At 34.8% G+C, this 23,110-nt stretch overlaps 1 protein-coding gene across 9 annotated transcripts; it reads left to right on the top strand.

Moving 5' to 3' along the window:
• Positions 1 to 1,513: 1,513 nt before the first annotated feature.
• LOC106095840 (luc7-like protein 3) lies at positions 1,514 to 18,370 on the top strand. 9 transcript variants are annotated; one of them, XR_009398773.1, is made up of 8 exons: positions 1,514 to 1,689; positions 3,369 to 3,392; positions 3,454 to 4,307; positions 11,621 to 11,676; positions 11,740 to 11,870; positions 11,987 to 12,017; positions 12,294 to 12,761; positions 17,901 to 18,370. XR_009398773.1 is itself a non-coding variant. In XM_013263241.2 (6 exons), the coding sequence occupies exons 1-5, from the start codon at positions 1,612 to 1,614 to the stop codon at positions 11,838 to 11,840; spliced, it is 1,113 nt and encodes a 370-aa protein (XP_013118695.2). In that variant the 5' UTR covers positions 1,514 to 1,611; the 3' UTR covers positions 11,841 to 11,870; positions 17,901 to 18,370. The 9 variants fall into 9 exon arrangements, 1 of the variants encoding a protein (XP_013118695.2); XR_009398772.1 differs by having other exon boundaries at positions 11,740 to 12,017; positions 12,294 to 12,460; positions 12,665 to 12,761; XR_009398769.1 differs by having other exon boundaries at positions 11,740 to 12,017; positions 12,294 to 12,460; positions 12,527 to 12,761.
• Positions 18,371 to 23,110: the final 4,740 nt, after the last annotated feature.

The raw sequence follows: 23,110 nt of genomic DNA, 5'->3' as shown, positions 1-23,110 counted from the left end.
GAATTTTGTTTTTTAATGTTAGGAATATGAAGAAAAAATATATGTAAAAGAGTTGATTTGATTAATAATTTTATTTTGTGTTCTTTAACCAATCATAAAAGTTTGTCAGGTGAACGCAGACTTTATGGGCTATGTGTGTATATATTTTGCCCGCTCTAAATTAGAATACGCACCAATCATTTGGAACCCTTTGTCTCAATTATCAATTGGTAGAATTGAAAGAGTGCAACGTAAATTTATAAATTTTCCCTTGTACGCATTGCATTTTGATCATCCAATTCCAGCCTATGAGTCAAGGTGTATACTAATTCATCTCCCAACATTATCGAATCGTAGAAGCTTTCAACCCATTTTGTTTTTGTACAAAATTGTTTGTGAATATATAAACTGTGCTAATCTATTAAGTTTATTCTCTTTTAATGTGCCCCCTCGTTGATTAAGGGAATTTGAAATAATTAACGTTCCGACCCATGAATGGTATGGTATGAATGAACCGATTGTTAGATCACTTAGAGAGTTTAACAACATATCTAAATTAGCAAATGTGGATTTCTGCAATTAGTGTCAATGATTTTAAAAGTATTTTAGAATTAATTTATTATTAAGCAGTAGTCTGTAAGGATTTGTATTTCCATAGACTGAAATAAATAAATAAAACAAAATGGCCAATTTTAGGAAAATATTTTTGAAAAATATTCATTACGCAAATCATTATTATTTTCTGCTTTGTTCCTGTATGTGGAGCGCACATCTTGTTTACTTTTGATTTTTGACAAACGCCAAAATTTGTCAGTGTTAGAAAAAATGTTCGATTGGCACAGCAAAATGAACATTTTTTCTCACTAATGTAAAAACCCCCCTACGTAGCAAAGTTGTAGGGATAGTAAAAATATGACGTTAAGTGTGGTGAATAATTTTTGAGTAGCCCAGGGGCTATAAAGATTTTTGACAACACAGCCAATTTTGACGTTTCATTGAGCAACGTCCCATGTCATCATTATTATTAACATATTAACATAATTATTATCAATAAATCGTAAACAAATCACGGTTTGACGGTAATATGATGGTAGATTTTTGTTTGCATTCTATTTGTTGTTATCTTTCTTCTCGCATATTCTCTGCTCATGTACGCACACGTATACACACACGCACACAAATTTCTTTAAGTACATTGGCAAAACATCGACCGGCTTAGTGACAAGATGGCGGATTGCACCATATGATTTGCGGTTGTTATACAAATGAGACCACTTTTAATTGTTTCGACAAGGGTTCCGGTAACGAAAATTTCGTCTAGGATATGTCGATGCATTTCTTATGGTAACGAAAATTTCGCCAGCGGTACATACAGTCTTTTAGGATTAAGGCATTTTCAAAATAGTTTCGGGTAGTTTTTTGTACTACTATCTCTTTATTGTACCATGCTATTTCCTTATGGCTTTACGATACTGTAACTAATCAGACAATTCGCGTCTTTTTACCTTACGATAAGTAGGTTGTAGTATTTTGGTCATAGCATGAATGGGTAACCATGTATACCTATTCTTCAATAAAATAATAAACACATTTAATCAGCAAAGCTAGGGGTTTTTTTAAAACAATCCAAAAATGGTTGATGCAGCTCGACAAATGTTAGACGAATTGATGGGAAGGAATAGAAATCTGCACCCATCTGAAGCGCCCAAGGTAATTATGATTGATAGCAACGAAAGAATGCCCTCGTTCTCAAGTTTTATTGATTGAGATAATCACATATTCTGGGATTCTGTAATGAAATCAATGTAAAACCGAACACTCGTGAAGGAAATCATGCCATTCAGTTATATATTTATCCTTGTTATCACAGGCCCATCCTAATGTTACCCACAAATAGAGTTTTACTCTTTATATATATATATCTCGGTAATCTCAAGTCTTTTTTTTTTTGTATATTTATATCGAAATGAAATGCTTTCGAGGATTTTGTTCATTCCTCGGTAACTCAATCAAAGTGGGCTGTAAAAGATGTGACATGTCGAACCTATTGTATCCTGCATAACTCTAGAAACGTCCATAGGTTGCGAATAGTGGAATGCTTGAAACGGAGTAGCTGCAACTGCAGTCGCGGACAATCAGCAGTATAGAGTGGAGAGGCCGGGCGGTCCAGCGCTTGCTTAAATACTGAGAGCCGATGATACTCGATATGACATTGGTGCCTATAAATAACCAATGAGCATCATGTTCTCGCATCGGTCGGTTTGACTTCCAAGAAGCATAGGGGTTCATATTACACAGCACAAACGGTCCCATATCTACATGTTTCTTTTGATGGTTTCCTAGGTGTAAGCCTCTGGCATAACAAAACTTTAAAAGGCTCCATATATTGCGTTATTTGTCATAATTTTTTAATTGTCAATCATTTCGAAAGAAATACTCTTAACACACTATGCCCTTACGATCCAAACTTACCCATAAAGCAAATATTATGTTAAACATGCGATTCGGTTATAATATAATGTCGCATCATATGTTAGTTTATCGCTTGAAAACTCATGCATTGCGCAAAAACATGTCTCTAGTCGGGGAAATCACATTTATATAATATGTTTATCAAAAACAATTTTAATGTGGAAAAAAATTAATTACAAAGTTCGGATGGTCCCTTTGAAATGCAAAAAAAAATTAATAAAATTTCATCTATTAAAATAATTTTTTGTAACAGATAACTCTGAAATTGATGGAAGACATGACAACACATGCTAACTAAGTATCAAAACTGAGTGCATGTGCCAATTTTATTTACTATGTTTTGCAGGGACTTTTCTATTATTTTTATACAGTATTCGACTACAAAAAGTTTTTGATTTTGATCATTATTAATGTTGTTTTTACTACTCGGCTTGTGTGGGTAGATCTAAGTGTATTGATTAAAACTCAATGCCTCGAACTTTACTTTAATAGCCTGTATGTCGATGTCGAAAAATAGTCTCAGGCGAACGAATATTTCGATATTTACTTCCAAAGAGTTATTTGCCTTTTTGACACTGACGAATCTATCTACACATCAAAATACTTCCTGTTTTGCTCAAATTGCCGTTTAGGCGATCTCTTGAATTAGACGCAAAAATTCGTTTCGATATAGACAAACAGGCTATTAGTCAATACACTAAGATTTTGCTCTATTTTAAATTTTTAATATTCGAAATAAATGCAAAAGTGAAACATCCACTCGGTTTTGCCTCCCACTGTACAGTTTTGTTTATATGTTTATTAGAGTAACTAACGCATAAAGTTTTAGATTCGTTGGCTAAGGATAACACGAAATCATTTTAGAAGACACATTTATAGCTACGCACTACTAAATATAAATTTCTTTTCTTTTACAGAATGTGAGTTGGGAGGATCCAGACGTAAGTACTTTTGTATATTTTAGCACGGAAACTGGCGAATTCTTGCATTCTTCCCATACAGCTTTGTCAGTACTTTCTGGTTCAATTTTGTCCACATGAATTGTTTGTAAATACAAGGGCTGATCTTGGCCCTTGTGATCGAATTCACGATGAAGAAGCAAAACGGCAATATGAAAAGGCTAAGCCCTCTGCCACAAAAAAGCAATATGAGGATGAGTTTCTATATTTCTGTAACTCCATGCTTAACGATGTGGACCGAAAGATTCTCAAAGGCAAACAACGTCTAGCTCTTATTCAGAAAGACCAAACCACGTCATCCCACTATTCGCGTACGCGCGAACAATTGAACAACCTTAATGCCCGCATTAAGAAACTACTGGCAGAAGCAGAGGAAGCTGGCACAAGAGGTGATGTCGATCAGGCCAAAGATTTGATGATATTATGCGAGCAGCTTAAGGATGAAAAGGACGTACTTATGTCGCAGCAAGAAAATACTGAAACAGAGGAGAAAACAGTGAATTTGGATACTGATATTGATGCGACATCATCACCAACTTCTAACGCCATCGACTCTGATAGTATTGAGAAATCCAATAAAGAGTCCCACATCAAGAATGATGACGACGAGACTTCTTCAAATGCGACGACACAAAATAACAGAGCCTGGGTGGAATTAGGCCACCTACCGGAAAAACAAATGGAGGTATGCGAAGTTTGTGGAGCTTTTCTAATTGTAGGCGATGCCCAGCAACGAATTGAGGACCATTTGATGGGCAAACAACATTTGGGATATTCGAAGTTACGAAAGGCAGTTGAAGAAATACATCTAAGAAGACAAAAGGATAGGGTTAATGATGACGATCGGAGATTGCGAGAAGACCGCCCCCAGTCATATCGTGGTTTTGACAAAAGACGGTAAGTAAAAATTTGCCAAATCATAACTTAACTTCTAAAAATTGTCTTCGTCTTATCATGCACTGTCCTTAGATCAGTCTGTCAATAACATCCCTATTTCTGTAAAATAAATTTTAACAAATATTTGAGGTTGCCGTAGCGCAAAGGTTAGCATGTCCGCCTGTGATTTGCCTCATGATCGCCTAGATTTGACTCCTAGCAAGAAAATCCGAAAAATTTTTCAGCAGTGGTTATTCCCTTTTAATGCTGGCGATATTAATGATTTACTATCCCATGTAAAAACTTCTCCCCAAAAAGTTTGTTGCAGCCTTGGGTACAACAAGGCTGCAGTGTCGAGCAATTTTTACTCTACTCTGATCAGTCTTCATGCCACTACAAAAAGTATTTTAAATTTATACTATTTTACACTCCACTGTTTTGTTTGTTTTTTGAACACGTAAAGCAAACACAAACCTTGCTGGATGTATACGAGAAACTAGGCATAGTACTCAATGCAAATGTAACGTATTTGCCTAAAATTTTTATTTTGTGGTTGTCTGCTTGTGCGTTAATAATCAACATTAAATGAGTTTCTTATTGTTCCACCTGTTTGTTGTGCGAACTTCAACAAAAAGAATTTGCCAAAAAATTCGCTGTAGAGAGATTAGAAAAGTAAAAGTATTTGCTATAGAGAAGGTTAAAATAGGTGAAAATGATTGAAAAAAGTTGTTTTCAATTTTTTCTCGGTATAGGGAAGTTCAACTTTGGGAATAATAATTTTGGGTCAGCCATGATTCTTGCCAATCGGGTAAAACACCATCAATTTCACAATAATTGTTAATGAAGAAAAGCTTGCAGAATCCATGCGCATGAATATAAAATTCAATTTTGGAATAAACACAATAAATTCTCCCTAAAGAGTACTCTCACTGCGGTACGACGTTCAGACTCGGTTATTAAGAGGAGGCCCCTTGTCATTGAGCTTATTACTTCATTCGGTCAACACTCATTGCTATGTGAGAAGTTTGTCCCTGTTCCTTAACGGAATGTTCATGGGCACTTTTTAATTTTGAAGTAAACAGACAGCAACAATTGATCCCTCTAGCATTGGCATAGACTCATAACCTGTACAAAGTTAAAAACAAACTCAAGCTCGAAGATCGCTTTAGATCAATACAATTCAATTGTTGAGTATGAAACAAAAAGTTTTAGTATGTATCTAGGTAAGAACAATGGCATATGTTGGTGTATGGTGACAGCAACTTCAGAGTTATTTTTGTAGAAATTTATTATTTGTACTACAGAAATTATGTCAGTTAACTTCATTCAACTAAATGTGGACCGTTTAATGCATTTTTAACGGTTCGTTTTGAAATTTTTGTTGGAAATAGGATCCAAACTTTGTAATTCCTTTTTTTTAAAAAGGTCTATAAACCAGAAATGGGTAAAATGTGATTTTTATACCCTACACCACTACTGTGGTAAAGGGTATTATAACTTAGTGAATTAGTTTGTAACACCCAAAAGGAGGAGATAGACCCATTGATAAGCATACCGATCGAATCTGATTCGATTTAGCTATGTCCGTCTGTCTATCTGTCCGTCTGTCTATGTTAATTTGTGTGCAAACTTCATTTGGCAATTTTCATCCGATCGTCTTCAAATTTGGTATGGGCATGTTATTCGGCCTAGAGACGAAGCTTATTGAAATTGGAAAAAATCTGTTCAGATTTAGATATAGCATCGTCCGATTTGCAGTAATACTGCAATAAAATGGTCATTTGTTAACCGATTTTCTCGAAATTTGGCAGGAAGGATTTTCTTATGACTCCCGACATTACAAGCGAATATCATAGAAATCGTTTTATCCCATTTTCTCGTCCGATTTGCAGTAATAATGCAAAACAAGGGAATTTTTTTACCCGATTCTCTCGATATAAGGCAGGAAGGATTTTTTAATGACTCTCGATATTACTCGTAAATTTCATGGAATTTGTTTCAGATTTACATATAGCTCTCATACATATATATCGCCCGATTGACCAATCTTCCCAAAATTTTGTACAATGCTTTCCTCGACGACTTCCACAATGTCTATAAAGTTTGCTCGAAATCGGTTAAGATTTAGACAGCTCTCATATAGATATTCTCGTCCGATTTGCAGTAATAATGCAATCAAATGGTCATTTGTTAATCGATTCTCTCGAAATATGGCAAGAAGGATTTTCTCTTATTTCTCGACATTATAGATGAGTTTTATAGAAATCGGTTCAGATTTAGATATAGATGTCATATATGTATATCACCCGATTTTCTCTTCTAGAGCCACTGTAAGAGCATTTGCCAACATTTTGCACAACGCTTTTCTCGACGAGTACCACATTATGAAATTTTGGGTAATTTGCAATAATGTTGTCATTTTTGAACCGTAGTTATTACAGTCTGAACATATTTGCTCGAAATGTGATACGAATTGTTTAATAACCCATCTGAAAACATCGGGCGGGGTCGATCAAAATTGGTTCAGAATTAGATATAGCTCCCACTTTGTACCTATAGGGTAGGTGTAGGGTATTATAAAGTCGGCACCGCCCGGTTTTTGCCTTTCCTTACTGGTTTTGTATTCACAAATATATAATAGCCTATTTTTCCATTCATAAACTAATGTTTAATGTGAAAAGGCTTCACCCTTGTTTAACATCATAATAAAATGAATACGAAACAAGTTAAATCGCGCTGAGTTCACCAGCATAATTTTTTGCTGTAAAGATCATAAGTGTACTGTACGTACGAAATTTCTGTCAAACACGATACAAATTTAAGAAGTATATATATTTCGACAATTTTCTATTCTTAGACCTATTTTGGAACCACTTCAACCAAATAGGCTTCTCAAACCCCGGACCAGTTTTTTGTGCCATATTTACGATGATTGATGTGGTTGTTTCAGTACATTAGTGTACTCTGCTTTCCAATTTTTAGCCAATTTTCAAGCTGTTGACTCAGATTGAGATTTTACGATTTAAAGTGTAAGGAGGCAATTGACGCCTTCTCTGAACATGATATCGTAATATTTTAAAAAATCTTGCAGACCACCATCGAACGGTGAACGTTTTTATGGACAGTTAGTTGTCCTATAGTGAAATAACAACAAAGATGGTGAAGTCACGCTCTGTCTTGGAGTTATTGCCTTCTCTGAGAATGCAAAATCCGCATCAATTTGGTTGTTGTAGCAGCATGTTGTAACAACAACAACCAACCCATAGTGGAGTAAAGGGGAATGAAAGGGTAGACGTCTTGAGTGTAAGAGTTAGAGGAGTGCTATCAATAAACTTGAATGTGAAGACTTTTAAGGCAGTTTATGTTAAGGGGGCGTGGGCGACGTATTGTGGAGCCCTCTTAGGCCACAAATAGGAATACGAGGTATTTGAATAGATTGACTTTTTATGATTTACGGGGCACAGAGCGGGCTCAAAGATCCAATTAATGTAGTTATTAACCCAATTAACCAATATATTTGTAAGTTGACCCTTCTCTCAAATAACATTTTTACCAATTTAATAAAAGAAAATAATGGATATTTTTGCATAAATAAAAAAATGTATTTTATTGGTGTTGCCAAAAAACGGAGTATTCTTTTTCGATAGGTGTTATCTGATATCGAGAAATCTTTTAAATTATTAGGAAGAGAGTTCTATAATCTGGCAATTCTAATTTGAAATGATTTGTTCACATAACCTTTGGCCTTAGGAATGATAATCTGATATCGTTGCGTACGACCAAAACTTACAAGGAAACGGGGTGATTGCGCTTTGAATATTTTGTGGAAAAATATCAGACATTGAAATCAATAAACTTTAGGATGGACCATCCAAAAAATCGCTCAACATAAGGAGAAATATGGGTATAGCGACGCACTGAATACAGATAACAACTACTCGGTTTACTGCAAGTTTAAGCCCTCTGAGGGCTATGCGGCATTATATAAAGAATATGCGGCATTATCAAAGCATGCACAAGTCTCTCCTTGAATAGGAGTGTTAACATTGGATCACAGTTGTATAGCTGGCGAAGTGCTGCATTAGTTTGACCAGCTACGTTATCAAATGAGAGTATAACATCAATGATGACACCCAAGCATTTCAGACTATGTACAAAATCAATGCCTTACCATTATTAGTCAAATTCAGTTGAATACCGGGATGAGCAGAGAAAAGTAAAGTCTTAGTCTTAGAAGCATCAACAGATAAGCTGTTGGAACTCATCCAATTATGTAACGACCTTGTTACGAAATCAATCTTGGCTTGTAGAACATCAATATTATGAATATCACCCCGGAACAGCAACTGCACATCATCGGCATAAGAAAAGGGCGAACATAATGTGTCATAGAGAGGTCATTAATAACAATTAAGAAAAGAAGTGACCCAAGAATGGAGCCCAGAGGGACTCCGCTTCTTACTGGCAAAATATTCGACCGATCCCCATGGACCTGCACATATTGTGATCTGCCAAAAAGGTATGAGCAAAACATCTAGACCGAGCCGATGAAGTTTTTTGACCAAGAGAAAGTGGTCAACGCGATCGAAAGCCTTTTTCAAATCCAACGATAGCAGAAAGCATATTTTATCATAAGAAAAATTCTCTCTAATGGGGTCAGTTAATGCCAAAAGTAGCATAGATGTGCTCCTCTGACTCCGGAAACCACATTGAGAGTCAGAAAGCAATCTGCAACGTTCCAGGTAATCAACGAGCTGTTTCTTTAAAACATACTCAACCTCCTTGGACAAAATAGGAAGAAGTGCGATGGGTCTATATTCGTTGGAATTGACTTTTTCTTTATAGGATTAATACTAGTAGTCTTCCACTCCTTTGGGGAATCTGGTCGTCATAATGAGAGTGTTAACTAAATGAAGAAAGTGCTCAGAAACGAAAGGTAAAACAATCCTGTAGAATTTAAGAGGAAAACCATTATTTCCAGGGGCATTTGATTTTATGAACGAAAATGCAGAAAATAGGTCCTCACTGGTTATACAAGTAAAGGAAAACCCCTTGTTCGCCGGTAACGAAGAAAGAAAAGAACTAATGTCACCTATAACATCCAGCTGGTTGTTTATAAATCTCTGATTTAAGTCATCAACACGATTATTCGTATACAATCTAGTTCTCCTCCTAGGAAAAACAGTATGAATTGCTTCAATCCCGCTCATAAAAATGCGCAACTCTTCATCAATATCTCCTGTTGAATAGATGTTGGAAAATCCACAGAGGAAATAGTATCACACAACAAATCCTCATCATAGTTCAGGTGGTCGTAATAATTATAGATGTTAAGTGTTCTCCTAGTACCATTGGACATATTAAACAAAACTTTAGATAAATCACCATTAATAAGTTTAAATGCCGAATTTTTTTCGGTCTCCTTAACTTCCGGCAAAGGTACAATAAATTGGATGCCTCTTGATGTAAAAGGTCATTTAAATATACCCTGCCCGCAACATCATCACCGAGAAAAGCCAAAAAGCGCATTAGACCACTGCTATAATAATTTGCCAAGATCAAATCTCTGGTGTAAATAGAGTTCAACTTGAGCAATACTGATTTGGCCTGTGCCATGTAGCAACTGTGCTGAATGATGGATGGATGAAGTTCGATATTACATAATGAAGCGATTTTTATAATGGTCATCCTTAGATCCAGTATTCCATCTGGTAACCCATTGATAACAATATCTGCCCTGTTTAACCGCCTTTGCAGAACATCAATATGGGTTTGTGTCTCGGATATTACAGTGTTGTGTGATGATTCCAACTGTCTAGTTAACACCAGACAGTTGGCAATACTTTCCTTTAGTTTTTTCATTCGAACGTTGAAGTCAATTTGGTTTGACTTGATTGATGCTTCCATGCGCCGCTCAATGTCATCAACTTTCTTGTGCAGATCCAGTTTGAAGGTTTCGAACTGACTTTCAATTGAAGATTTGAAGACTTTAAACTGATCATTGAATTCATCAGGGACGTTATATTTGAAGTCAGTAATAACTTCGACAATATTTATTCTTTTTCCTGCACACTTCGGGCATTTAAATAAAAATGATTTCTGTTTGTTTCTCTTTCGAGACGAGCTCAATGATCGGAGATGCAAATGGAAAAGGAAAGCCAAAGCCACACCAACCACTATGGGTGGTTGATGTGGCCAACCACTGCGTTTCGTCTTTGGTTGAAGGACTTTTCAACCACATTAGGTGTGATGGCTTCAAGGGCCATGCGTTGGTACAACGTTTTCATAGCGAAAACGCATCTATGATACAATTACCACATTAACCAAGCTCGACAACCCTGCTTATTAGCTGTACTTTTCCCAATGCATGTATTTTTGTGTAATGACAGACATTCTTTCTATGACAAATTACACTTCTTCCGTACTACACATGATTTTGCGCATCTGTTGGAAGTTGTATTGATGGCTTCGATCGCTAAGACAACGGCAATGGCTCTCGCTGTTGTTCCGTGTGCCAAAATTCGAGTCCTGGCCGGGCTCTGCCGAATTTTTCTTTAATCTAGTTTTTTTTTGCCTGTTAGGGCGAAGATCATTAAATTTGTACAATTTCTGTTTGTTTCTCTTTCGAGACGAGCTCAATAATCGGAGATGCAAATGGAAATGAAAAGGAATGATTTATTTTTCTATACGAAAGAGTGCTATTAATATGTTGTCCACCAACAAGCAGTAGTTCGTATCGGCGGCAAAATACAATTTCATTCTTCCTGTTATTCTTGTTACGTTGGCGTTTAGCTTTTTTAATTCAGTTATTGCAGCGCACACAGAAACTTCAGTGACTAGCTGTACTTTGTGTCATATATTTGACTCATTCTCAAATTTATACTATTAAATAACAATTTAATCCGTACAATTAAAAATTATGTTCAAAGTATGCCTTGTCAACATATCACTTGCCGTGATACAAAAGAAAATCGAATTTCTATGTCAAAAAATTTTAAAGCAATTTAAGAGGTTTGAAAAGTTTTTAAGCGGTCAAATATAGGTCTATGTTTTCTCTGTATATATCCTTATGGCAGGGTTGTCAACTAATGTACAATACAATTGTCAATCCATGTACACGTGCACATTTGATGCATAAGTGCCAATTTCAACAATATCAGATGCTAATTGATTGATAATTAGCTAGCAGTGTTTTACTTCATTAAAATACACATATTTGAGTGATTGTCGCTAGGAATATATATGTACTTGCATATGTTTCTGCACCATAGACATATAAATTTAATTTCTAATTATCGCTATTTATGTAATAATTTTTGTACTAAATATTTCAGCGAGCGTGATGTTGATCGTGACCGCCGCAGTCGACATGAAAGTGACCGACATCGTCGTAAGTTGCATCAGATTTTCGGATACTCGACTTAATTTTTATAATACAAATTTATTTTCATAGGTCACCACAAATCTCACCGTCGTCGTTCTCATTCACGTCATCGTCATGATCACCATGATGATCGTCGTTATAGTCGCAGTCGGAGCCGTAGTCATTACTAAGTTCGGGTGGACAAGATTCAAACATCTGAGGTACACTTCCCTTATCTTTATAACCAAATATATATCAATATGATTTGAAAACAAGTCATAAAATCAATCAATCAATATAAGCAAACAAAATAACATTTAATAATCTAATATCCCAGAAAAGAATATCGATCTTACACACAGCCGAAGGTGAGTGTAAACATATAATTATACAATATTCAATATATTCTTCCTTTTACACAGGCATAACATTCAAGTTCAAGTACATAGTACAAAAATGCATTGTCTGAAATAGTGCATGTTTAGGTCTATAGTCAATGTTATTCATTCGACTGCAGAATTTCTAACAAAGAAAGTAAATTGAAGAAAAAATAAAACAAAGCAAACAGATACATACATACATACCTATATAGAAAACAAGTAGTTCGGATAGGCAATAATTATAAATGTGCTGAATTTTTGTAGTTTCAATTAATATGGCTGGTCTATGCAGAGCATTAACAATGGCTCCTTTTATAATTGGAACAGGAAATCAGTTATTACAGGTCCAAGAAGTTCCTATGCATTCTAAGTACATACCTGCATATGTATACAAACAGATAAACCTGACAATCAGCCTACAAAATATCCAGGTATATTTAATTACTTTGTACTAATGACTTGTTTGGTTTCTAAACAAATGCGCGTTAATTTCCAAGATAAAGAAGAAGTCCAGGCCAGAGCTTTTGCAAACATAGAACTCTGATATAGTGGTTGTTTGGTTTCTACAGTCTCAGCTCCGCTCAGCAGGTACTTGATTGCTAATGTTTGCTTTTGAATAATGTTTTTATTTAAAGGTGTAAACTCTTCTCCAAAAAATTCTATGAAATATCCCTCCTCCTCGCCCTCCTACCAATAAATACAGTCCGTTTTTCCATGAACCGAAGCACCCAGGTACATTATCCAATTTAAATAATTCTTTGAAAAATCGACTACAACAACAACAACTACTACTACTACTACTATTACTTAATTAATATATACACGTGTCAGCTGCTGTATTTACAGTTTAACTAAACTGTTTCATTATTTTCAAGTATACAATTTACTTTTTACCCATGATGATTTCGCTCATCGCAATATAAATCAAGCCACCCACTTCTTACACAACCTACATACATACATATGTAAAACAAAATACGAACCTAAAGCCCAATGCCACTCTAACCACAAGGTAATTAAATGCTTAACTTATATTTTAATATTTTCAAATTTTTGAAGAAATTTAGCTGTTTGAGTGTTGAGAGAAGGAAAAACGGCCTTATTCTCAAAACTAAATGAAGTCTTAAAATTGGTTTTTTTGCCAGTTCTATAAAGGAAATCTAGCCGATAAACCTATTTCAAATCTACATTAAGTTTTGTGAATACCGGTTCAAAAGTTAAATTTTTTTTGATTACTCTGAGGGAAACAAATTATTTGTGAGAGAAATGAAAAACAGAATTTTGAGTATGTACAAAATATCTACCACTACACCGCTATGAAGGTAACACGATATATTTTAAGTCATTTTAACTCTAAAAATAAATAAGAATATTTTATGCAAATTACAATGCACACTTGCCGACAAGTTGCAATAAGTTAATAGATTGGCCGGTCAAAATAATTGTCACCATCAACATGGCAATAGATTTGTAAAACAAAAGTTTGCGTGCCTAAATGTCGTTAGAAGTAGCAATTTCACACAAAAGATTGTCATTACCTCTATTCTAAAGTGAACCATTGTAGTTTCTATGATGATGATTGATGGTGTAACCGCCAAAACACCCATTTAAAAACGTTCGCTTTATTTCATGTTTGCCTTCACCACTCCTCTAATTTCTACGCCATTAATTCCACCGAATTACCTCGCCGATGAGCCTGCTGGCCTTATTACATTAATTACAAGTAGAAGCGTACTAAGTTCGGCCGAGCCGAATCTTATATACCCTCCACCATAGATCGCATTTGTCGAGTTCTTTTCCTGATATCTATTTTTGGGCAAACAAACGATAAAAGAAAAGAATTGCTATAATATTGGAGCTATATCAAGTTATGGTCAGATTCGGACCATAATTGATTTAAATGTTGGAGACCGTAGTAGTATTCATTGCGTAAAATTTCAGCCAATTCGAGTAAAAATTGTGGTTTATATGGGATCTGTGCCAGGCTATAGATCGATTCGGGCCATATTTGACATATATTTTGAAGGTCATGTCACACAAAATTTTAGCCAAATTGGATAATAACTACTCCGTCTGGAGGCTCAAGAAGTCAAGATCCCAGACCGGTTTAAATAGCAGATAAATCTGGTTATGAATCGATTTGAACCAGATTTGGCACAGTTGTTAGAAGTCATACCAAAACACCTCATGCTAAATTTCAGTCAAATAAGATAAGAATTGCGCCACCTAGTGGCTTTATACGTCAAGATTCAATGGCTAAAATTTCAGCCAATTCGATTAAGAATTGCAGTTTATATGGGACCTGTATCAGACTATAGATCGATTCGGACCTTATTTGACTCATATGTTGAAGGTCATGTTGCACAAAATTTTAGCCAAATTGGACAATAATTACGCCCTCTGGAGGCTCAAGAAGTCAAGATCCCTGACCGGTTTAAATAGCAGCTAAATCAGGTTATGGATCGATTTGAACCAGATTTGGCACAGTTGTTAGAAGTCATACCAAAACACCTCATGCTAAATTTCAGCCAAATAAGATAAGAATTGCGCCACCTAGTGATTTTAAACGTCAAGATTCAAGATCGGTTATGGCAGCTATATCAGGTTATGGACCGATTTAAAGCATACTTGGCATAGCATAGTTGTTGGAGGTTATAATAAAAATCCAAAATTTCAGCCAAATCGGATAAGAATTGTGACCTCTAGCGGCTCAAGAAGTCAAGATCCCAGATCGGTTTATATGGCAGCTATATCAAAACGTGGACCGATATGGCCCATTTACAATCCCAATCGACCTACACTAATAAGAAGTATTTGTGCAAAATTTCAAGCAGCTAGCTTTACTCCTTACTCTGGCTAGATCGACTTAAAATGTCATGACGATCAAGAATATATTTACTTTATGGGGTCTAAGACGAATATTTCGAGGAGTTACAAACAGAGTGACGAAATTAGTATACCCCCATCCTATGGTGGAGGGTATAAAAATCATATGAAATGAAATTAGACAACAGTGAATATTCAGATTCAACTTACTTTGCAGTTAGCCAATAAGAAGAACTGAATTTTCAAAGGTCACCAAGGCTGAGTAGTCGAGCATATTTAGCTTGACCCTGACATCGAATTTGATTTTTTTTTCAACTCCAACCCGGAATATATGTGTGTTTATTGAATTAAAATACACATTAGGCGGGATTCGTATGTCCTTCCGTTTGCAAAATCCGGCCATACACAATATATGTTCAAAATGTTAGTTGCTTTGTATTTGAACATTGTATAGTGTTTCCCAATCCCATGGCAGCCGGTTGTACATACCGGATTGACCCGGTGGAGTTCTTCATCGGCAAGGGCTGCCGCCTCAGTGGAAGACACACTAAGACAACAACAACAATATATATTCAAAATGTTAGTTGCATTGTATTCGAATACTAAATTTTTACATTGTATACACGTACTATTTCAAAATGTATCGGTAAAGTATTTTTAACGCAACAAAAAGCAACCAAGCATCAGTTCGATTGTTGATGCTTTGACATTTTTTTTTTTTTGGATAACAAAGGACGAAGAAAAATGGTCGGTTGACAAATTTAGGCATGTTTTTGTAATTTTTTTATATATATTTACAACTTTTTAACAATTAAAATAAACTACATACGTATTGCATTCATTATATCGTACATATAAACAAAACCCACAATTGCTCGGTGTACGAAATTTAAACACCACAGTAGAACGGTATGCGAGCCTTGACAATCATAAAATGCTAAGACGATTTCACGATGACCATGTGTCTGCCCTATCTGTCCGTCTGTGTGTCTGTCAGTTACTATCAGCTATTGTACAACAGCCTTTAAAAATTAATTAATGCAAAGTTTGGCTACCGTCCTACTGCCGTGTGCCGAAAGTACCGAAACAAAGCAACTGTGGGCTTCGTTAACATGTACGATATTAAACATGCTGAATGCAATACACAGTTTATTCTTATTAAATATTAAATAAAAATATCAAATAAGTGTTAAATACATGAAAAATGTTAACAAAACATGTTTAAATTTGTTACCCGGCCATTTGTTATCCATTGTATGTGCGCAAAAGCAAAAAAATGTTAAAGCGTCAACAATCAAATTGATGCTTGTTTGCTTTTTTGTTCCATTAAAAATACTTAACCGCTACATTTTGCAATATTAAGTGTGTTCGTGTACTAAGAAGTTTGCGCAAACTTGCACAAACAGTTACTGGAAGTCGTTCGCGTACTTTATTTGCCAGCAGAATAGAACGGGAAAGTGCGTGCAAATTACTTGCAAATTTCTACTGTTGTTTTTCCCAGGAGAAACTTGCAGCATCAAACAGCTGTTTAATTCATATAAATAACAAAAGAGACTAAAGGCTGTTCTTACTCTCCTGCAAATTTTTACTGGAAAAGTACGTGACAGGTCTAGTATAACATGTAATAATTTAGTACCGCGGCATTTTGAATACAAACAATCAAACATTTTGGAAGTCAGCCCATATTAAGACACAGCTGTCATAAACAGCGACCTACAGATTTAGGGTCTTTAGCATATAAAGACGCAATTATTATCCGATTTTGCTATTATTATAAATGATGAGCTTTACTAAGTCCCTTGCCAAATACGGTACTTTTCGGACTATATTTTAGATATATCTGTCATATAGACCAGCTTTCAACAAACACACACATACATACGTGGCTCAATTACGATCTGGGAGATGCAGCCTCCTCAACTCCTAAAGAGCAAGCATTAATTTTAAGTCGATGATGATACCACAGTATAGAGCTGGCAAACTATCGATAGTCGCAACATTCGATATTTTCGATAGGTTTAATAATAAATATCGATACTATCATTAATTTCAAGCGAACTAAAACTCAGGAGATCGATTTATATAGAAGCAATATCAATGCATAGAACAAATAAAACCAAGATTAATAAAGTCAAGTGGAAGTCATGAGAGAAATCATTGTACAAGATGTTAACCTAATCGGATGTAAATTGCGCTCTCTATTGGCGCAATGCATCTTTAAGGATACATTTAGTGTCGCATCGCTTGTTTTTGTTTAATTTTGCAAATAAATTAACTTCTCCGATAGTATCCATCGGAAAAATATCAATAGATATTTAGTCAAAAAATTAAATATCGATAGTGCCATCGATATTTTGCCAGTTCTACCACAGTAGCGACAGACCAAGACATCTTGTGAGTATCGAACCCATCGAATTTATTATTCGATTTCGCCGAAATTTGAAACAATGGATTGAAAAGGCGCTCCGATGTCCGAAGCTAATATTGTCGGATCATGTTGTTGCAGCAGTGGGATCAAGAATATATATATATATACATTGTAGGTTCAGAAATGGATATTTCGATGTGTTGCCAACGGAAAGACAAAATGAATATTATTTTATTTTCCAATATTTCGGTTGGAGGATGTAATGCATTACTTTTCGGTTAATTGTGGAGGAGTGAACTGAAATATCGCATAATAAAATAAACATCAATTGTTTGTTTTAATGGACTTATAGCCGAAACAATAAAAAAATTAAAGAAATTTAAAAAGGTCAACAACACACAAGCAGACTATTTTTGTTCCTAAAAAATATTTTTGTTCGACTCCGACACCAGCCCTGCAGCCCTGGTTCAAACTCTTCTTCTTCGTTGGCCTAGGATGCCTGCCACACCTTTTGCATTCTCTGAGCTATCAATGTTTTTGCATTTAATTTTAATCTGCCAATCTATTAATTTCCCAAGGACAAATCCACATTTGTTACAACAGTAATATCCTATTTCATTGTATATTGTAGATCTACTGTAATACCCAGTACTTACCACAATTTATAAAATTTTTAGTTTCGATTCGCCGTAAGGAAGCACCATGGAAGGAAAGATAGTAAGAAATGGAGAGCGGCAAACGAAGTGATCACACAATTTTCCTGCAACCGATAAACCGCTCCAAGACCCCAAAAATTCACACACAAAAATAATGAAAACCAACTTGCAACTATCGATCGCTACTTACAGGTAACATTGTACCACAAATAATAATATGAACAAGAAGATCTTATCCAAACAAACAATAACGATTTAAATACCACCTGCAAGTGCATTTCTGTAAGTGGAGAGGATAAACTTAGCTTCCCAAGTCTTAAGGTGATTGCTTACGTTTTCTAGTTTTTCCCCTCAATTATGCGTTTAATTTGAGTATATATTATCGATATCAAAATCTACATGTATGTCTATCAATTTATTGCCGAAGCCTTCATGATTTAAATAATTTTTAAAAAATAAAACGTCATAAATAATGTATTAATTTCCACCAACCATTGTTTTCATTAATTTGAAATGCATTGCAGGACACGAAGCAAAATAAAAGTAGTTTGCTTTTTCTGTTAAATAAATATTAAAATTTGTATTATTTATATATTTAAATATCTTTTCAAAATGTGGTAATCTGTATTATGTTTTAGTTTCAATCAACAAATAACCCACTTGGGTCCGGATTAATTAGATAAATAAATAGCAAAAGGAAACTACATATAGGGTCTAAAGTTGTTAAAATCTCAAAGTATGTATGACTCGAGGTCTGACAAAAAATAACCATTATTTTATGTCTTTTTCAAAACGTATTTATTTATTCATCAATAACTATCCTATCTCCTTCAAAGTAATACTAACGTCGTCCTTCCACTCATCGATAACTATCCTATCCCCTTCAAAGTAATACTAACGTCGTCCTTCCACTCATCGAAGTAATGAAACCAACAGTACGAGGTCTGATCAAAAATAACCGTTATTTTAAAAATTTTAAAAAGTATATATTTATTCATCAATAACTATCTTGTCCCCTTCAATGTAATCCCCCTCAGATATTTTTAAATTTTTTCCGTTTTCCGTGCTTTAATTAGAAGAAGTGCCAAAGCGGATTTAAGAAGGTGGTCTCACGCAAACAGTTGACAACAGCCGGCCAGATTTGACGGTATTAAAATGTCAGATTTTTGTTTGCATCCTCTTTGTTGTTAGCTTCTTTCTCGCAAATACTCTGCTCACGTATGCACACTTTCTGCATACGTACACACACACGCATACACATTTCTTTGTTTGAGTTGGCAAAATGTTGATCAGCTTGATGGCAAGATGGAGATTTCACCCTATGGTTTTTATGTTGTTGTAGGAGTGAGCCAACCTTTTAAATAATTCAGCAATGATAAGTTGCACAAAACTCATATCGGAGTAACCAGAATGAAACAGCTGGCACGCAGATATATCTATTGCAAGTCAATAGATGAAGAAATAAAGAAGCATGTACGTGAGTGCATATCTTGTGCTGACGTCAAATTTACACCTCCAAAATCAAGACTACATTACTGTAATTCAGTAAAGTGTTTTAACGGAAATCATTTAGTTAAAAAGCGATAACAGCGATAACAAAGTTAACTAATTTGGCATTCAGTAGCCACTTTTAACGATAATCGACATAATTAAAATCATCACAAATTGAATATCGTCAACTAAACTATGCCAAATTATTTGGTGTTTACTTCAACGAAAGAAATGAAAGAAATTTATATTGGCTTGAGTCTCTTGTTTTTCTTAAAACATTCCGGATTCGAGTGTGTACAATCAATAAATAGGCGTGGTCGCGTGTGTTTCTTATGGCTGGTACTATGTTTGTTTTTCGCAATATTTTTTAGTGATTACTTTTTTTAGATACTAGATTTTGACGCAAACAAACTTGTTGATTTCATTTAGTAGGACAATCCGTTATTACTTATAAAAATTTTTTCTTAAAAGTATCATTGAGATTTTTTAGAGTTTTTAAAAAAATAACCGTGAAAAATATGTGTTTTCAACTGTGAAAAACGTAAACAACTTCTGCAAAAGTTGTTTACGAAAAACTGGCCCTTTTTCTAAATAATTGTATACATTTTATTTAGATTTGTGATGTTTTTTTGATTTTTTTTTCGTTTTTTTTGGGTAGAATTTCCAGAGGGAAAAAATAGATAACGATTTCTGTTAACGACGTATAATTCCTCGTTAACAGAAACCGTTATCTATAATCATAATCGTTACCTACATAATCTTTAGTGCAAACGATTTTTCTTGTCAACATATTTAACTAAAAGTACGTTTACATTGGCCACTAAAACCATATTTCCACTTAAGTCCAAATCCACCTCATTTGAGATAATCTCCAAATCCTGTTCCACTACGATTTAAGGAGTTTTTATTAGTCAACAGTGACGTTTTTGACAGGGTTTTGTGATTAGCATTTTTATGATGTAAAGCATATACATTGCGGTCAGCAATTTTATTAATTGCTACTAAATTTTATAATTTCAATAAGAAATTGTCAGATGTAAGAAAAAGTGCTGCCCAAAAATCCCATTAATAACCGGTATTCAAAGCAAACGCAGTATTGCATTTGAATTTGAAGGAGATTTTGCAACAAATCTCTCAAATAACAACAATCTCCTCAAATAAGTAGATTTGCTCACACTGAAGATGTATGGGAAACCTCGTTGCAAAGCACGAGATTTCCGAAATCACGACGCAAATCCGGATTTGCTCCAAGTGGAAACATGGTATAAATCCGGTTTTATGGCCTTTTTGAGATTTAATTGCTAAATCCTGTCTTCTTGCAGGTTTTACCACACGAAAATAAATTCCTCTTTTTTAAGTTTTATTTTTAAATCCCAAAGAAACCCGATTTCATGGCAGAATAAACTATAAAAGTACCAAAATATGCAACTGTTTTCAAGAGTTGTGTATGAGTGTGTGTGATATGCACATGTTCGCTTGTGTATGTCACTTAAAACCCCAAAATCGCAGTGTAAACGGACAGGACAGGACTTGTTTTTAGATTTAGTTAAATCCAGATCATAAAAATTTCGATGTAAACGTGCTATAAACGATTTTCGTTATGAGTTACAGAATTGCGGCGCAGGACATCCATTAACGGTTTAGCCGAGCGAAATGTGCAGACTTTGTAACAGCGATTAAAAGCATTGAAAGATGATCCTCGCCCAAAACGCAACAAGGTATGGAAAATATTTTTCGATATCGACCAACCCCACTTAAAAATGGCAAGACACCTTCTGAGCTCTACTTAAACAGGCAGATTCACACACAGCTGGACGCTTTAAAACCGATTGCATTCAAAAAGAGTGATCCAGAAGAAAATTGAAAATCCAGACAAATTAAAGTGGAAAAGGGATTGTCAGCTCGCTACTATTCAAATAGGAAGGCTTAATGGAAATATGGTGCAATTATTCAAAAATATGGCCATCTTCATGATTCAGTCAACTCGATGACGGATTCGAATTTTAACGGCACATTAACCAGTTGATAGTAACAAACATCCCAAAACCAATAACAGATTTTTTATTTTCGTTATATGTTGTTGTTGTAGTAGCAGTGTGTGTGTGGTACACTGAGGCGGCAGCCCTTGCCGATGAAGGAATTTATCGGGTCAATCCGGTACATACAACCGGCTGCCATGGGATTGCTCGTTATATGTTAAGTTTATAATGTTAATGTTAGAAAAATTCTTTAATCACCCGTTCATACGATTAAAAAGTGTGTTTAAATTCTAAATTCATATCTATTTATAAATATTTTTTTTTATTTTGCGTAATAAGAATTCCGTCCTATCAATGTTGTTCTTGTGATTGATTAATTGCAAACAAAAATAAAATAATATAAAATTCCTTTAATTAATATGTAAAAATTTTAATTACGAATCGAGTAATGCTTTAATATTTGTTTCAACAACTATTTTCTAGACTATGATAATAGCCACTCGTAGAGATGGGGAAAGGGGTGGGGTGATTGAGAGAAACTGTCAGCAACACAGATGCTCAACAAATTAAATGTATCACATGTTTACAAAGAGCAACAAAAAGTGTGCATACGAACTTGCCGTACTCTTATTTTTCAAGTAAGCCATGTGTATATTTTATGTGATAGCTAATTATATCCCGGGGGTTTTTTATGAAGTCAGGATCATTCAATACTTTCTGATATGAAGTAACTTGGCGCACAAATTGTTCTCTCCTCAGCTTGAGTTTTCTTTTTGAACTACATTTTTGTCCTTTTGCTCCATTATCAAATTCTTGTATACCAGTTTTTAAATGGTGTTTATCTTCTTTGCTCAGCTTTATTATTTCGTCTAGGGATGGCAAAGCATCTTTAAGTGGCTTTAGGTCTCCAACCAAAGAAAAGGCCTTCCTGCGATTTGCTTCCTCCTTCTGAAGTTGTTTGTAAAGACCTACTTTGTTTACAAGTTTACTTCGCTTCTGGATATACTTTTCCTTTTTGCTTTTTATTGTAGTACTCTTCTCATTATCCAACTGCAGCTTTTTCTCTATTTTGCTGTTATTAAATTTAATTTTTGAATCAGATTTAATTTTCGCCTTCTTGTTAACCTTTCCCATAATTTGTTTGGAAATAAACGTTCCTTTTTGTGTCACGTTATACAAAATAATAAGCAGACAAATCCAATGATCGAAGCCGAGGCCGAGGCAAAAACAACGGCTTGGCCAAATTCTTGACCGGCGGCAGAATCCTCCTCAAATTATCATTTCTCCTGATTTATCGTTCAATTTTGTTGGTGGAAAAATTAAAAAAAGAATACACAAATTCGTATGGCTGAATTATTTAAAGGTTGTCTGATTTGTATAACAACAAAAAAATATATGGAGAAAACACCATCTTGTCATCAAACTGATCGATATTTTACTATTTTTTAGGGGAAATTCCATAAACATAGCTTTAAAACTACCGTTACCGAAAATTTCGGTCGTAGCTTAAATTACATTTTCTTTGCGTAACAGAGTGATGTTAAAGGTATGGATGAATTTATTTTTTTTTTTTGCAACTACGAATGAAAACTTATGTTTTGATCGATCCATGGAACATGTAATAAAGTTAATTGCAATTAAAAACGTTTATTTTCAATACATATGTACTTTATTAGCCCAAAATGATTAAATATCAGGCAAAATGATAAATCTGTGTTTGTTGCCATCTTGTGGTCTACACAACTATTTTCCAGATTTTCC

Source organism: Stomoxys calcitrans, chromosome 1 (genome assembly GCF_963082655.1).
Source record: "Stomoxys calcitrans chromosome 1, idStoCalc2.1, whole genome shotgun sequence".
Lineage (NCBI taxonomy): Eukaryota > Metazoa > Arthropoda > Insecta > Diptera > Muscidae > Stomoxys > Stomoxys calcitrans.
This window is presented reverse-complemented; position numbering and strand designations above follow the sequence as displayed.

Excerpts from the sequence above, each read along its gene's own strand:
- LOC106095840 (XM_013263241.2), top strand. The coding sequence starts at position 1,612 with ATGGTTGATGCAGCTCGACAAATGTTAGACGAATTGATGGGAAGGAAT. Across the intron at positions 1,690-3,368 it reads ACCCATCTGAAGCGCCCAAG|AATGTGAGTTGGGAGGATCC; the intron begins GTAATTATGATT and ends TTTCTTTTACAG. Across the intron at positions 4,308-11,620 it reads CGTGGTTTTGACAAAAGACG|CGAGCGTGATGTTGATCGTG; the intron begins GTAAGTAAAAAT and ends TAAATATTTCAG.